Source organism: Arachis hypogaea, chromosome 18, assembly GCF_003086295.3.
Source record: "Arachis hypogaea cultivar Tifrunner chromosome 18, arahy.Tifrunner.gnm2.J5K5, whole genome shotgun sequence".
Lineage (NCBI taxonomy): Eukaryota > Viridiplantae > Streptophyta > Magnoliopsida > Fabales > Fabaceae > Arachis > Arachis hypogaea.
In genome coordinates this window covers 21,657,385-21,674,350 of record NC_092053.1, presented here as the reverse complement: position 1 = coordinate 21,674,350, position 16,966 = coordinate 21,657,385, and the positions used below count along the sequence as shown (strand labels likewise).

At 35.2% G+C, this 16,966-nt stretch overlaps 2 protein-coding genes across 2 annotated transcripts; one reads left to right on the top strand and one right to left on the bottom strand.

Annotated features, from left to right (window-relative positions):
• Positions 1-2,107: 2,107 nt before the first annotated feature.
• LOC112772676 (myosin-2) lies at positions 2,108-10,776 on the top strand. The gene is made up of 24 exons (XM_025817645.2): positions 2,108-3,289; positions 3,423-3,524; positions 3,612-3,755; positions 3,835-3,985; positions 4,082-4,109; positions 4,227-4,395; positions 4,512-4,575; positions 4,706-4,719; positions 4,809-4,893; positions 5,483-5,586; positions 5,698-5,836; positions 6,002-6,120; positions 6,383-6,535; positions 6,623-6,712; positions 7,133-7,210; positions 7,402-7,560; positions 7,686-7,880; positions 7,996-8,201; positions 8,277-8,412; positions 8,580-8,709; positions 8,833-8,943; positions 9,017-9,129; positions 9,462-9,677; positions 9,936-10,776. The coding sequence occupies exons 1-24, from the start codon at positions 2,717-2,719 to the stop codon at positions 10,413-10,415; spliced, it is 3,759 nt and encodes a 1,252-aa protein (XP_025673430.1). The 5' UTR covers positions 2,108-2,716; the 3' UTR covers positions 10,416-10,776.
• A 109-nt stretch (positions 10,777-10,885) lies between these two features.
• LOC112771718 (chlorophyll a-b binding protein 13, chloroplastic) lies at positions 10,886-12,591 on the bottom strand. Its single transcript, XM_025816528.2, has 3 exons — positions 12,171-12,591; positions 11,928-12,089; positions 10,886-11,590 (listed from the first exon to the last, which is right to left on the bottom strand). The coding sequence occupies exons 1-3, from the start codon at positions 12,288-12,290 to the stop codon at positions 11,081-11,083; spliced, it is 792 nt and encodes a 263-aa protein (XP_025672313.1). The 5' UTR covers positions 12,291-12,591; the 3' UTR covers positions 10,886-11,080.
• Between the last annotated feature and the right edge of the window lie 4,375 nt (positions 12,592-16,966).

Below are 16,966 nucleotides of genomic sequence, written 5' to 3'. Positions count from 1 at the left end.
CATGATTTATTTGTTTGCTGGATTCATGATTTTGATTTTTGATTTTCTAAGGTTATATGTTCATAATTTATTTGTTTGCTGCTTCATGATTTTGGTTGCTGAATTATTTATTTGTTCATGGTTTTCTGAGGTTACTTTTTGTTTTTGATTTTTCTATTTTTGAATTATAAGAAATTATTTTTGAAAATTTTCTTGTTTTATATTTTTGTTGCTGATTGATGAAGATGGCTGATTACTCTTGAGAATTCAGGGGAAAATAATGTTGTTGCTGCCTCTGTGTTAATTGGAGAACTTGACTTATTTGAACTTGTCACATGCTGGATTTGTGGGAAAATAATGTTGTTGCTGCCTCTGTGTTACATGCTTGGTTACTCTTGATCTTTCACTATCTTTCGACATGAATGGTTCAATGCTTTGTTGTTACTGCCTCACCTCCAAGAATTGACATTTTCTCCAGAGATCTTCCATATTGACATCCCAGTAACTCAAGACCTCCATGGTTTCTTTTTGGACTTTCCACTCAATGGATCTCTTCATACCATAATAGTAGGTCACACAAACTTCAGTGTGTTAAGTTTTTGGTTTCTATAATTGTTATGTAGTTGGAATAATTGTTGATGGTTGATTTCAGTGAATCTGGGATAATAGTGAATCTGGGATAATTTTATCATGCTGTTTTACTTCTCTTAAATTTTGATGGATGATAGTTGATGGTGTTTTGTTAAATTATCTGAAATAATTTTATTGATGATTGATGATTTTTTTTAATTTGAAATTATATATTTAATTTTTAATAATTTTATTTAATATTTAATTAAACCGGTTGAACTCCGATTGAACTTCGGTCGAACCATTAAACCAATGAACCAGTCATTCTACCGGTTTTTTGACCGGTCCCGTTCTCGCAACCTTGGTAAATACACACATTGCACCAATTTTCAACTAAACACCAAATTTAAACCTATAACCAAATTATTTAGCCAACGTAAACATAGTGGCTGAACTTTGACTCTTGTCAAAAGAAAATTATAGAAAATGAAGGAAACCAATGAATTAGGGAGAAAGAAAAAAGAGAGAGAGAGGAGAAAATGATAGGCATGTCTAGATTAAATAGAGGGAGTATATGTAAAGTGTTGTGGCCCTCAAAAATCTAAATAGAATAATTCAAAAGTGATGGTAGACAAGAGCTATATCCAATATCGGTCACATGTCCTTTACTATGACGCCAAGCGCATATAGTCATCCTTTGAAAAATTGTTAATCCACTTTAAGTTCTTCATATGACATAAAGTATAGATTATATTACCTAATTATTAACTATTTGGGATAAGGTCATGCAAATGTGATTATTTAATCTCATTTCAATGGTTGGAGGACCACATCCACATACATATATACCCAACAGCAATACAGCATGTCAAAATGTCTGTCAGTTTCTTTCTGCTTTGTCGTTGGCTATGGAACGCTATGAAAAGGAGACCAACATAACTGTTTTTGGTTTGGCATGCATGTTTCGTTATGATTGGTTATTTCTTTAAACTTTGTAGGCGATCTTAGTTATTTAGTATTTACAATATATTTAATATGCAATTTAGCTAAAGAGTGTTTAAAATATTAGTTAAATACGAGAATTTAAATAAAATATTTTGCTTCTATCATCTCAAGTTATTTATGTTTCTTTTTAGATTTTTTATATTATCTAACATATTAGACACGACTAATTAATGATATCTTTTAATATTACACGTAAAATAAAAATAATTAATATATATTCCTCAAGTTTATACTATACATTAATTTTCCATTATACATATATTAATAATAATACTTAATTAGTATGGAATAAAGGAATATTCTATAGATATTAAAAATTAATCATTATATATATATATTATTTTATAATTTTAATAAATAATCAATAGCTAGAATAATCAACTTTTTCAAAAACAACAAGAAAAATCAAACTTATCATAACAAAATATTTTTAATAATAATATAATCAATATTTTTCACTTTTTTCGAAATTTTTTAATTAAATTAATACATTTAATTTATAAAAAGATAAATTAATAAAAAAAAGGGAGAAGAAGAATGCAGTTACAGGAAGACATGAATCAAACTATCAAAGTGTCGCTGTTAGGATGCCATGCCAACTCCTTCAATCTTCAAAGTTTCTGGGCTCTTCTTCTATACGCCATTAACATTACATTCATTAAACTCTTGTGCGTTTCTTTAACACTAGCAACCCAAATATTCCCTTCTATCTTCCCGTTTCTATTTTCTTTTTTCCTCTGAGAGGAGGTTCGTTAGTTATTCGCAACAACTTTAACAACCTTAACCTCCTCTCTCCACTTCTTCAATCTCTTATCTTTCGCATTCAGTAAAATAGGAACCCGCCACCTTCCTCGATTTGGTAAATCCATATCTGGACTTCGGTTTTTGATATTCTGTTGCTAAAAATTTTTTATGGGTGATGCGAGTGGCACGTAAAACATATCATCATATATATAAAAGAGAAATAAAAACGTAACCCGTATTGCCCCATAACCATAATCCGTTCAGAATAAAAACTTTTCACCATTTTGCGTGTTCATTCTCAGAGGGAAAGGGGTGATGAGATTTCTGCATTGGGTATGAGAAATTGAATGTAAAGTTTTTAACTTTACTTGAATTCCTTTGTGCTGTGATTGTGTTGTTCTTTGGGGTGCAAGAAAAGATGATGACCCCAAGATCTCAGGCGAGGAGCTCGCTGGAGGAGATGCTTGAGTCTCTCCGGCGGAGGGATGAGGAGGAGAAGCCGAAGGACAAGCCGCCGGCATTGCCATCGCGGCCTCCCTCGAGGGCGAGGCTGCCATCGGTGAGAGTGCCTAATAGGTTCCTTTGCCATGGAGATGATGAGAAAGAGGATAGTGGTGTTCGTGGACGCCACAGGAGGAATGGTAGTTTTGGGGTCAAGAAGGTGAAGGTGGTTGTGGAATCACCTTACATTGTGAAATCAGAAGATAGCAACTTGAACTTGAGTGCTGAAGAATCACCACCACCAACAACAACATCGTCCCCTGTATCATCACAGGTTCAGGTTCCAAACTCTGCTGTTGCTGTTGAAACTGATACTCCTGCTGCTGCTGCTCCTGCTCCTTCTGATGCATCTGCTCCTGTTTCTTCTGAAGTTTCTACTTATGTTTCTGCTGTTGCTTCTACTGCTGCTTCTGCTGTACCTTCTATGGTTTCTTCTCCAACAGGAGAAGTGGATTTGGAGGATGATAATATTGCTTATTTCATCAGAAAGGTGTGTATTTTGATGAACTCTTTTTCAGTTATCTGTTAGCACTGACCTTTGGCATAGATTGAGAGTTGGTAATTTGTTAGTAGCACGTGTTTGTACATTAAACTTCCGTTTCTGATTTTGGTTGTTGCTACAGAAACTTCAAGTTTGGTGTAGGCAACAAAAGGGGAACTGGGAACTAGGAAAGATACAGTCAACTTCAGAAGAGGAAGCATGCGTTTCGCTTTCAAATGGAAATGTAAAATTCTAAGCATTTTTGTCATTTCGAAATAAAGTTTTCAGTTTTTGAGTTTTCAAGGTAACATGTTTGTGGTTGTTACTGCAGGTTATGAAAGTGTCCAGATTAGCACTCCTACCGGCTAATCCCGACATTTTAGAGGGTGTGGATGATCTTATACAGCTTAGTTACTTAAATGAACCCTCAGTTCTTTACAATCTTAAGAGTCGTTACACTCAAGATTTGATTTACGTACGTGTGCTCTTCTGGGTTGTACTTCTGCTTGGTTGTTCATCTATGTTCCCTCATATGGTATTTGTTCTGTATGCAGAGCAAGGCAGGGCCAGTTTTAATTGCACTCAATCCCTTCAAAGATGTCCAGATTTATGGAAGTGAATACGTAGAAGCTTATAAACAGAGATGTAATGATAATCCTCATGTTTATGCTGTGGCAGATGCAGCTTATAACGAGATGATAAGAGGTGAGCGAGATTCTCTCTTTCTTTGGAATCTCTGTTAAGCTGTAGTTTTACTATATATTCACAGAAAGATTTCTGTTCAAATTTTACACATTGCAGATGAAGTAAATCAATCCATTATCATAAGGTCAGCACTCAATACATTCCTCTTCATATATGTTGCTGAACTCTACGGCATTGAATTGCTGAAGAAGTCATAGATATGTACTTGTTAATAATCACCTTTTTACAAATCTGTTGATAGTGGTGAGAGTGGAGCAGGGAAGACAGAGACAGCGAAAATTGCTATGCAGTATTTAGCTGATCTAGGTGGTGGCAGTTGTGGGATAGAAAATGATGTTCTTCAGACAAATTTTGTACTAGAATCTTTTGGAAACGCAAAAACTTCTAGGAATGATAACTCTAGCAGATTTGTGAGTTTTGTTTTTCCTTTCATTATACTGGAACTCATTCCTTTCAATGTAGCACTTTGTGGATTGCATTTAATGGTTGAGAAGTTGAACTGGTATACACCTTTATTTGGGCTCAGGGGAAGTTGATTGAAATTCATTTCAGCGCACTGGGGAAAATTTGTGGGGCTAAAATTCAAACATGTAAGAATTTTCAAGTAAATATATTGCATAAAATTTACTCTTTCGTGCAATTGATTTTTCTTGACTTACTGACTTAAGTTCTCATGCCTTTGTGTTTCTCATGCCAATTCCATTTCACTGACTTGAGCAGTTTTGTTAGAAAAGGTAACTTGTGATACCCTGCCTAAACTTAAGTGTGTAACTGAAATGTATATCTATGTTCACTTCTGAAATAATCGCATCTCCTTTGGCAGTCAAGAGTTGTTCAACTAGCCAATGGTGAGAGGTCATACCACATATTTTATCAGCTTTGTGCTGGTGCTTCACCTGATCTTAGAGGTGCATTTTCTAATTATTTATCAAATTTGCTTGCATACTTACGTAATTTATGTCACAAGTTTTCAGCTTGTAGTATATGGCTTGTTTTATAGCCTGCCTTTATTTGGAATTACTACAGTTGCTTCGGCATCCTATGTGATACATTTTTAGATGCCTTAAATTTACTTGGTTAAGGCATCACAAAGTACCAAGTAAAAGAAACAAGCTTTATTATTATGTGGTATTGGTTATATGGACCAACTGATGTCACTAGGTCCTATCAAAATCCAAATCTCATTGAAATTATTCATACTTTGTTTCTCCTATCTAAGTTCAGGTTTCCACTACACCATTTAACTGAACTAACTTCCATTTCATAAAATATTTCTTGCCTGATTCTTTTGTTGATCTTTTCATATGACCAAAGCACTTTAGCCGAGCTTCTGTTATCTTATCCTCACTAACCATTGCTGCCACTTAGTACTATATGTAAATTCATTTGTAAACATATCCTCTTCCCTTTTAGTTGCCTCTGCAATGTGATTTCTTTATCAGCTCAATTGAAGTTGTAAGTATTTACTCACACAGCATTACTTTTTCTCCGTTGCAGATAGGCTGAAGCTTAGAATGGCCAGTGAATATAGATATCTTAATCAGAGTGACTGCATGATAATTGATGGTGTTAATGATGATAAAAAGTTTCAAGGGCTAGTGGTATATCATCTGCCGGTTCATTTGTTAGCACTATATTCTTTTAGCTAATTTATGGCCTTTTATGTTCTCATGGAATGTTTCCCTGTCGTTGTTATCTGCGTTTTACCCCAGAAAGCGTTGGATGTTATTCGAATGTCCAAACAGGATCAAGAAAGGGTTTTCAAGTTGCTAGCTGCAATATTATGGCTGGGAAATATTACATTCCATGAAACTGACAATGAAAATCACATTGAGGTGGTTGATGATGACGGTAAGAATAAGATTCTTAAAAGCAAATATAATGTTTTAAATTGTGCGGGAAAGGATTGTATAATGGTTTATCTTAAAGGTGACCAAAATAGTAACATATGAATGAATACATTAAATTTTTTGTTACACCTTGAAAGTGACATTGTGCATATAATTCTCTTGGCAGCTGCAACCATTGCTGCCACACTGATGCAATGCAGTTTGAAGGAGCTAATGGTAACATTGTCTACCCATAAAATTAAAGCTGGCAAGGATACTATTACCAAAAAATTGACGTTGCGACAGGTTTGTCTATTATTACCTAAACAATTCTTGCAATCTATTATTGTACAAATCCTAAATGTCTTTGCTAGAAGGAAATGACGTTTGAAAATTTGAATTGTGTTATTGAATTGGGAATTCTTTGAAATAAGCCAAGAACCCTGAATGAATTACACTAATTTGAGGAAGAGTTAGGGATCGTCTACTCTCTAATCAGTTACAAATGATCAATCACACCTAACTAATCCGTTCTGTTTATTTACATAATTTTTCATTTTTTCTTTAGGCCATTGATACAAGAGATGCATTAGCAAAATTTATGTATGCAAACTTGTTTGACTGGCTTGTAGAACAAGTCAACAAGGCGCTTGAAGTGGGTAAACGACGTACTGGGAGATCCATAAGTATCCTTGACATTTACGGTTTTGAGTCATTCCAGGTATGCAAATTATGTTGATGAGTTTGCTATTGTTTCATGCACTATTTTATGTGTTCTAATGGGTTGATATTCTTTTTCCCTCTCTAGAAAAACAGCTTTGAACAGTTTTGTATAAATTATGCCAATGAAAGGCTTCAGCAACATTTCAATCGGCATCTGTTTAAACTTGAGCAGGAGGTCAGAAATTATGTTAAATCTTTAATTTGAATGCAATAGTATGTTGCTACAGTTACATAAATTTTATTTGTGAATTCAACTTTATGGTTGCTGGACAATTTGAAGCCAAGTATATTTCTGATAGTGTGAATGCGAAACAAGCCAAGAATCTAATTTATATGCATCATTTGAAAAGCTTTGGTACTTCTACTATCTTTTGGGAAGAGCATAATCAATCAAGAGTTCCAAATTTTTGGCCAATATATACAAGTTAATGTATTTGGAACAAGAGTAATTAAATAACTAAAAGCTATGAAGTATAATTTCATAAAACAGTTTAGTTCCAAATGATCTTAATTAGTGTATTGTTTGTTCCTGTAAGTTGTCTGACACTATGTTCTTATTCTATAAATTTATTGCAATTTGCTTCTCTTTTTTCAGGACTATGAATTAGATGGTGTAGATTGGACAAAAGTGGAATTTGAGGATAATCAAGTTTGTTTGGATCTCTTTGAGAAGGTATTTACTATTTATGAGGTTTAACCTATTTAATATTTTTGAGTTTCCCCTCTTGGCGGCATTGATTATTGCATTCTATTCTTGAATTATGCTCTTATAAAAAAAATTGTGTATAGGTCCTAATATTAGGTGTTTTTCACAAAGTTTTCTGATTGATGTTGTCATTATATACATTGTTGTAAATTTTGCAGAAGCCTCTGGGGCTGCTCTCTCTGTTGGATGAGGAATCAAATTTCCCAAGGGCCACTGATCTGACACTTGCTACTAAACTCAAGCAGCACCTGAGTTCCAATCCTTGTTTTAAAGGAGAAAGTGGCAAGGCTTTCAGCGTTCGGCATTATGCAGGGGAGGTTAGTAGCTACTAAGTTCAAATTGATTATTCGGGTATAAGTATCTCTTGAAATTTCCTGAGCCTTAAGGTGTGTTTTCAATTTTGATTGTGTTTGTGATTATACTAACAAGTTCTCTCAATTAGGTCACATATGATACAAATGGGTTTCTGGAGAAGAACAGAGATCCACTGCCATCTGATTCCATTAAATTGTTGTCATCGTGCAGTTGCGAACTGCTGCAGTCATTCTCCCAAGTTCTTGACCCGTCTCAACAAACAAATTCCTCACACTTAGGTGCTATGGAGTCAAAAAGGCAGAGTGTTGGCACAAAGTTCAAGGTAACCTTGTATCATCGCATGAATGCTCATGGAAACTATGCTATGTAATAGCATAGTAGAAATCTGAGGTGTATACTGATAGTAGTAAGTTACTGAATTTCTTTCTTTCTTTCAGGGTCAGCTGTTTAAGTTGATGCATCAGATGGAGAGCACCACACCCCACTTTATTCGCTGTATAAAGCCCAATGCTAAGCAAGTTCCTGGCATATATGATGAAGACCTTGTCCTGCAACAGCTCAAATGTTGCGGAGTTTTGGAGGTTGTAAGGATTTCGAGGGCTGGATATCCTACTCGAATGACGCATCAAGAGTTTGCCAAACGGTAGTTCAGAAATCTCTTATAGTTTTTCAATTATCATGAATAGTGGATTAATTTGTGTTTCTGCATATATTTTAGGTATGGATTATTGCTTTCTGAGGCGCACACATCTTTAGATCCACTGAGTATCTCTATTGCTATTTTGCAACAATTTAATATCCCTCCAGAAATGTACCAAGTTGGCTACACCAAACTGTATCTTCGATCAGGACAGGTACGTAGGTAATTTCTAATGCCGTCGAGCCATGATAGTGAGCTGTTGTGGTTTACTTGACATGCGAGTTGCCATGTCGCAAGTTATCACGGTTCGGCTTGATTTTATATTAATGCATCTAGTGGTTTCTTTCACTTCATTATTCCAGTGCTTTGTTTCTTGTTTAGGTTGGTGTACTGGAGGATAGGAGAAAACATATTTTATGGGGAATACTTAGTGTTCAGAGAAGTTTTCGTGGTTATCAAGTCCGCAGTACTTTCCGTGAACTTAAGAATCGTGCAACAACTTTACAATCATGTAAGGATGCCTATCAAATTAGTTTCGCTTGGATCAAAAGTTCTCTGCTGATTATTGCCTCCATGTGCATCTTGCTTGGGATGTTTGTATCTAAATCTTAGTTTCTATTTGGTTATATTACAGTTATTCGTGGAGAAATTGCGAGAAAGAAATATGGTGTTATGATGGAGTCCTCTATAATCATTTCTTCTGAACATGATCAGCAGATTGAGGCAGCCATAGTAATACAATCTGGTTAGTGTGTGGGGTTACATTTGAGAGGGACATTAAATATGATTTGGTTCTTAAAAATTTCCTTTTTATGTAGTAATTCGTGGGTGGTTGGTTCGGAGGCATGCTAGTAGCCTTTATAGGCCGAAGAAACATCATGAAAATCCGAGACATAGACGAAGATCACGTCCAAAGTTTCCAGAAATACAGGTAATTTTTGCATTTTCTAGTTAGAAAAACCCACTATATTACCAGCCCTACGTGTAATGATGGGGATGTTTGTTATGCCAAAACATATTTCTAGGTTCTTGAATGGCTTAGAATACCAGAAGTTAAGGCCCTTTATTCGGACCTTCGAAAATTCTTCAAAAATCTTAGGATATGCTCTGGTTGGAAGTTGGAGGCAGATTTAAGTCTGCATACCAATTGAATGATTCTTTATATAAGATTTTGTACAAATTCCCAACCATTCTAGATCTTAATCGCCTCTTTTCTTTTCTCCTTTTTATTACTAATTTTCATTCCTGGTTTATGTTTATCAGGATGTGTTGTCCAGAGAGCTGGCTCAGAACCTGCCTTCAGCTTTAGCAGAACTCCAAAAGCGGGTCGTCAAGGCTGAAGTAACTATAGAGCAAAGAGAAGTCGAAAATTCTCAATTGAGGGATCAACTAAAACAGTTTGAGAGAAGGTGGATCGAATACGAGAATAAGATGAAATCAATGGAGGAGATGTGGCAAAGACAAATGGTGTCTCTGCAAGTAAGTTTTCAGCTTAGTAATCTAAACTAACTTTCCCGCTTATACATTCAACTTTTGACATCCTCAAGATTTGATGATGTTATTGCAATGAATGTGATGTTGTTCAAATGTTCAAAACCACACCTTTGATTAGCTCATTTTTACACACCATAAGGAATGTTTTGTTTTAACATTAGTTTCTTGCAACCTTAATGCATAAGGGTTTGAAGTTTAACCTGAAATTCAACTGAAGACTCGACTTGCAATTTCAATTTACAGATGAGTCTTGCTGCTGCTAGAAAGAGCCTTGCCTCTGCCAGTGGTCAACATGCAAAACATGATGTCGTGGCGCAATTTGGCTCCGATTCTGAAGATACCGCTTCCATGGAATCTAGAACACCTCGAACACCTGGAGTGAGTACACCCTTGAAGTATTCTTGTAGTCTTTCTGAACTCGGAGCAGTAAGAGAAGTTAATGGTTGCGCAAATTCTGTGAGCAGTCTGACAAGGGAATTCGAGCAGCAGAGACACGTCTTTGATGAAGAGGCCAAAGCTATGCTCGAGGGTCAAAACGGTAACATGAAATGTTATGCTGAATATAAGAAACTTAAACGTAGGTTTGAGGGGTGGAAGAAAGAATACAAGATTAGATTGAAGGAGATAAAAGCAAAACTTCATAGGAATCCAGAAATGGATAGAGGGCGGCGAAAATGGTGGGGGAAATTGAGTTCAAAAGCACATAGTCTTGGTAGGGAATGAGCAAAAATGGCAATAGTGGTTGGTGTTGGTGAAGGGTTGAGTAACTGTATATCTACCAATTTTGTTACAGAGTGAAAGTTGTGCATAGTTGTAGACTTGTAGGTTGCATAGTAGTAATGGATAGTCTAGTTTGTTCATGTATATGTGAAACTTAGCTCGCAAAAGTATTAGTAGTCAGTGTTGATATCTGTACATCATATTGCTGTGCTGGATTGATGCAAGTTCATTTCACCAATGATAAATAATGTTTTAACTTTTAAGCATCAAGTTTTTATGCTGCTTGGAAAAAGGCCATGTATATACAGGAAATCAATTATTAAATCAATCATTATGTATGTGTATAGATATATGTATTGTTTAATTTATTTTTAATATATATTTTATATGAGTGACTAAGTTGGTAATTGGTAGTTGATTTTTTTGTGTATATATAATATTTTTTATATGATTATATTTAGAAATAATATAGATTCACCATGAAAATCCCCTTGATTGACAAAAACCTTAGTAGTCCTTAATAAGTAAAAACAATAAGTGCACTAACACTACTAATCCACAACTTTAATGATAACAACCTACACATAAATCATCGTCTCTTTATTCACAATAAAAGCAAAGTGCGAGGGTAAAAGAAAAGAAGGAAAAAGAAAAGGTGTTATCTTGTTCTAAGAACCAGGCACAAACTTGGTGGCATAAACCCAAGCATTGTTAGCCACAGGGTTGTCAAGGTGGTCCAAAAGGTTCTCCAATGGGCCTTTACCAGTTACAATGGCCTGAACAAAGAACCCAAACATGGAAAACATGGCAAGCCTTCCATTCTTGATCTCCTTGACCTTGAGCTCAGCAAAAGTAACTGGGTCATCGGCAAGGCCCAATGGGTCAAAGTACTGCCCACCAGGATAGAGGTTGTTCCCTTCTCCAACACCAGGAAGCCCATTAATGCGGAACCCTTCAACAAGGCCCATTAGGACTACTTGGAAGCCCAGGACTGCAAGGATGCTTTGTGCATGAACAAGGTTTGGGTTTCCAAGGTAGTCAAGCCCACCTTCTGAGAAGATTTGGGCCCCAGCTTTGAACCAAACAGGCTCCTTGAAGTCAACTCTGACCCACTTCTCAAGAATTTCTGGGGTGATGCAACCTAATGCTCCAAGCATAGCCCAACGCCCATGGATCACCTAATTATTATTCCACAAAAACGTTTAATTTCATTCACAAAACGTTCAATGACTCACCACTAAGGCTTAAAGATCTTATTTATCTTAAAATATTTTTATAATATTTTTTCAAAAAACATAAAAAATATAAATTCTAAAAGAAATAAAAATTTTAATAATTTGTCATATATACTTTTGACAAAATTAAACTCTATTTAAAACCTTAAAAGAGATTTTTCTATTAAAACTTTTGACAACCTAAAGATGCCCAAAAAAACACTTTACTGAGAGTTACTGATTTATGATTTGTAAAAATCTGGCCTTAACAGAGAAATTAGATATGAATTGAAGAAGATACCTCAAGAGCCCTATTCCTGGCAAAAGCTTCAGGGTCAGCAGATAAACCAGCAGTGTCCCAACCATAATCTCCAGGGAACTCTCCAGTCAAATATGAAGGTGTTTGAGCAGAAAAGGGTCCCAAGTATTTCACTCTATCTGGCCCATACCACAATTCATTCCCCTAAAACACAACCATACACAACACTTCAAAACTGTTGCTAAAACAAGGGGTGTCTCAAAAGTGCAACAACAATATACATACCATGGTGTATTTCCCAGTTCCCATGGAGACAACATCTCTCAGAGTGTTGTTGTTGGTTCCCCTTCCTTGTCCAAGGAAAGGTGTTGGCTTCACAACAGTGCTAGACAATGTTGATGCCATGATTTCTTGCAAGATTTCTTAATTGCTTTAATGTGTAGTGTGTAACATGATATGTAGCGAGAGAGAGAATCATATAGGTGTGTGTTTGTGGTTGGCAACACACACGAGTGTTGCTGTTGTTACTTGTTAGTGGTGGGGAAGATGTGTGGTTTTGGATCAACCAATGAGAAGGCTTTAAAGGATTTTATGTATCTCCAACTCATATCTTTTTATCCACATTTTATCTTTGATCCAATAACATAGTATTACACACTTCTTTTTTATTTCATTTTGTCTCTATACCTATCCATCAATATCCATCGTTTTCTTTTTCCCTTTGTTTTCAACAATATATATTCGCATCGCTTTTTTTATTAATTCTTAAAGTTTTTCTTAATAACATAAAAAAAATTTCGTTTTCAATACGCTAAACATTTCAATTTCAATCAAGTTCTATAAAAAAAAAATTGAAACAAGTGCTAAAATAAATATATAAAATTTTAAAAGTACTATTTGTACACCAAAATCAGTCACTAAAATTAGCTACCAATATATTTTAATAAAAATATATGTGTAATTTAATTTAGGAATAAGGAACAAAATTACACCTGAAAGGTCATACGCTGGACACAAATACACATAAATCGTTTAATGAGTCACGCGTGCACAATAATTATACATTCCGCCAGACACAATCACCATTCCGGTCATCAGCGTGTGGTGTGGTTAGTTTGAGTGAACACGTGTCTCTATTCACTCCTTGCTGACACGTTCAGATTGAGTGAGCTGGCCATTTAGTGCCAAATCAGAAATTACAATTTATTTTAATGATTAATTAAAATAAACCCTTCCTTTTCTTTTATCTTCAGAAAGAAGATGCTATGTGTTGAAACCCTAACACCTTAACCAATAACTAAGAATATGGGTTCATTCCAGAAAAAATCGAGCTCTTTATCCCTAAATTGTAGCAGCGCTGTTGGTAGCGGATCTTCGTTGTTGAAGAACAAGAAGAAGAAGAAGTTTGAGTACAACAATGGCAAGTATTTGCACGGAATTGAAGTTGTGGTACTCAAGTCTGGAACAGAGTGAAATCCAGACAGATCGTTGTGAGTATTTTATTTGGCTGGACGAAATAGAAGGAAAAACAAGAAATGTGGGGACAGAGGTTATATCTGAAGAAAGACCATTGAAATAATCATATCAGAAGATGAATAAGCTTACAGAGTGTGCCACCAAATTGAAAGAATATGTGCAACAGTTACAAAAGACAATTAATATGATTAAGGGTAAAATAAAGTGTATTAAGAATATGGTTGTGGACATTTGTTTGGGGTTGAATTTTTGGGCATTATTGATCACCTAACCTTGCATTGAAGTTTATATCAATCAGAACATTTGCTGATTTAATATCTCTGTGGATCACAGGTGGTGTTGATGAATGAAGAGTATCAATTTCCTTTGAAGTTTGCAATGCCAAACGAACCCTTCTTTCCTAATTTGGAAGCTTGCTGTTATTGCTCTGGATTTTGGACAAGATATCAATCTCGTTATCAACCTCGTTGTTGCTGATGATAAACTCTGGTGCAGATGCAAAGGAAGAAGAAGAAGAAACCATTGTAGCTTTATAGACATAACCATGGCTTCCTTTGCCGAGGAGCTTGCGCTCTGAGAAGCCATTGGTGGCAGCTTCAAGGTCACTGTAATGGAAGTGTTGGATCTTGATGGGTTTTTCTTTTTCTTTGTTGTTCTGTTTCTTTGAAGTGGTGGTGGTGGAAGAAGAAGAAAAAGAAGGTGATGGTGTGAGAGAATTGGAGGTTGAAACTGCGGATTCAGCTCTGCAAGAGATACTAAGGTACCCCATCAATCAAAGTTTCAAGCTTTTGGTGTGAATCAATAAAGGGGTGGAAGAGAAAGAAGATGATACAACACAGCACAACACAACAATGGATTCGCTTTGGGCTGCGTGTTAAGGATGTCTTTTTATTCTTTTTTCTTTTTAAAATAAATTGTAATTTCTGAGTTGGCACTAAATGGCCAGCTCACTCAATCTGAACATGCCAGCAAGGAGTGAATAGAGGCACGTGTCCACTCAAACTAACCACGCCACACGTTGATGGCCGGAATGGTGATTGTGTCTGCTGGAGTGTATAATTACTGTGCACGCGTGATTCATTAAATAATTTATGTGTATTTGTGTCCAGCGTATGAATTTTCAGGTGTAATTTTGTCCCTTCTTCCTTTAATTTATTTTTAATGTGTATTTATATTTCAGTATATATTTTATATTAGTAGTTAATTTTGGTGTACACATAGCATAATTTTTAATATTTATGTATTATTATTTCAATTTAAAATTGCATTCCGAATATACCTTTCAAAAATTTGATTAAGATTATCGTTAATGTATATTTTTGAATTTTACCTCAATAAATACATTGCAAATAGATTGAAAATTTTAACTATTCCATCTTTTCGATAAAAGCTTAGAATCTTTTTATCAAGCAGCTTAACTTAGTGCTATAAAGTATATACTAAAATGAATGTTCACTCTGAATTCGAATTTTAATTTAGTTTTTTAAATTTTAATTTTTTTTTCAATCTGCAAATTTTACAAACGCGATCAAATTAGTTTTTGAGATAAATTTTAGAATAAAGATATTAATAAAGTGATAAGATAGACAATCAGATTTCAAAACATGTAAAACGACCAAATTAAATAGAAAAAGTATGAGAAACCAATATATATAATGTACAATGTATACAATAAATTAAAATTAAAATCAAATTTTGGTCAATTAATTAATTTTAAATATTTGCTAATTTAAAATTTGAAACAAATTAGAATTGTCGTCACTTATACAAACACAAAAACCCATCATATGAAAAAAATCTATTCTCCTATTTAGTACCCAATTCCTCTCCCTCGAATCCTAATCCCTCTTCGTCAAACCCTCAACGTTGTGCCAGCCTACTCCTAACAACCCGACCACCACAGCCACCGCCATTAACGTAGGAGGGGGCGCGAAGGGTAGCAACATGCCGTCACGCTGCCGCGCCATTGCTTCTTCTCTACCCAACCCTCCCATCGGCGACGCCCACTCCCTCACCAGCAGCACACGTTGCCGTCGAGCATCTCCAGCCCGTCTCCTTTATCCCGCACCCGTTTCTGTCCGTGTTGTGCCACCGCCCACCACGGTTGCCACGGACCCAGCGGCAGCAACACCACCAAGCAAGCCACACGTCATAGGCACCTAAACACCGTTGTTCACCACTAACTGCAGCAAACGGCGCTGACATAGTATCACGCATCTTCCTCAACAACCTCATTTGACTACAATAGGTTAGTGATAGCTAGGGTTTTAATTTTTAAATGGATGCTCATGCAATGTAATATGTTTCAATAAATAGTTACGTTGATTAAAAGATATTCTGTGATTTGGTTAAGATTATTGAATTTTTCTTCCTTGCGGAATATTTTTTATTTTTGAATTGTTGGACTAAATTGGAAAAAACATGTGACTGTTGATGTTAATGTAATGTATTAGACTTCAAAAAATAGTTATTTTAGTTAAACGATGTACTGTGATTTGGTTGGATTATTGGATTTTTTTTTATCTTGCAGAGTATATTTTATTTTTGAAATATTGCACTCAATTGAAAAAAATCATGTGTTGTTGCTAATTTGTATAGTTTCTTTTTTTTTCACTACTACATGCTTCTCTATTTCGATTAGTTAACCTAGAATTCTGGTAATATGTATGGATGCAAAATTACTTTACTTGTTGGGAATAAGACGGTTGTTTAGTTTGCAATGTTTAGAGATAGTTTGTTCTCATCTATGAATTGATGTTTGTTTTTGTTTCCGTAATTGGTTATTTGCTTGATTTTGTATCTGGTATGTGAGTTAATTAAATAATTGGTTAAAAATTATTTTGGTTGTGCTTGAACGAAGCTAATTAAATTTGGCCCAATAGTGATCTAAATGAGATGTGTTTTGATTGGTTGAATTAGTTGATTCCCTCTTTTCTTGTAAACCATTTTTTCAAAAAAGGGTTCAATGTTGATAAGTTGTTGGGGTTCTTTTTTTTTTCTCAATTCTACATGTTTCTCGAGTTAGTTTGGGAGTGTTTTTAAAAATAAAAGGAAAAGTACAACTCAGTTCGGTATTTGTTGAAGTGATATTGCTTGTGAATCTAGAACTCAGGGAGTATGCACGCATGCCGATTGTGATGATATTTTGATTTGTTGAACCACTGGATCTTTGTTCTTCTTTTAGAATACTTTATATGGCGGATGCAATATTACGTTACTTGCTTGGAAGAACACGGATGTTTAGTTCACTATGTATAGGAATGGTTGGTTTTTTTAATAAATGGATGTTTGAAAAGGGACAGCTCCGCATGGCATTTGTTTATTTGAATTGGATTGCTGGCTTTGGCGTTCAAATACTCTGCATGCTTATTTTGTTACGTTCTGTGGATTTGATTTAGTTGAGTCATACTCGAATAAAAATTGGAATTGATTTGTGTCATTTAAACCAGGTGCACGGGAGATATTTTGGTCAATGAGCTAGTTGTTACAGAAGCAACAAGGATGATGTTCAATTTACCTTGTACATGGACTTTGATTAAACAGTTAGCATAGAATTAGTGTAATTGTTGCTGACTTGACATAATTGGCTTAGCTTCAGTAGTATG

What these genes read in the sequence shown, in the direction of transcription:
- LOC112771718 (XM_025816528.2), bottom strand. Translation starts at nt 12,290, where the DNA reads ATGGCATCAACATTGTCTAGCACTGTTGTGAAGCCAACACCTTTCCTT. An exon ending in GAACTGGGAAATACACCATG is followed by an intron (nt 12,090 to 12,170) that starts GTATGTATATTG and finishes GTTGTGTTTTAG; the next exon opens with GGGAATGAATTGTGGTATGG. An exon ending in CCAGGAATAGGGCTCTTGAG is followed by an intron (nt 11,591 to 11,927) that starts GTATCTTCTTCA and finishes AATAATAATTAG; the next exon opens with GTGATCCATGGGCGTTGGGC.
- LOC112772676 (XM_025817645.2), top strand. Translation starts at nt 2,717, where the DNA reads ATGATGACCCCAAGATCTCAGGCGAGGAGCTCGCTGGAGGAGATGCTT. An exon ending in AATCAATCCATTATCATAAG is followed by an intron (nt 4,110 to 4,226) that starts GTCAGCACTCAA and finishes ATCTGTTGATAG; the next exon opens with TGGTGAGAGTGGAGCAGGGA. An exon ending in ACGGTTTTGAGTCATTCCAG is followed by an intron (nt 6,536 to 6,622) that starts GTATGCAAATTA and finishes TTCCCTCTCTAG; the next exon opens with AAAAACAGCTTTGAACAGTT.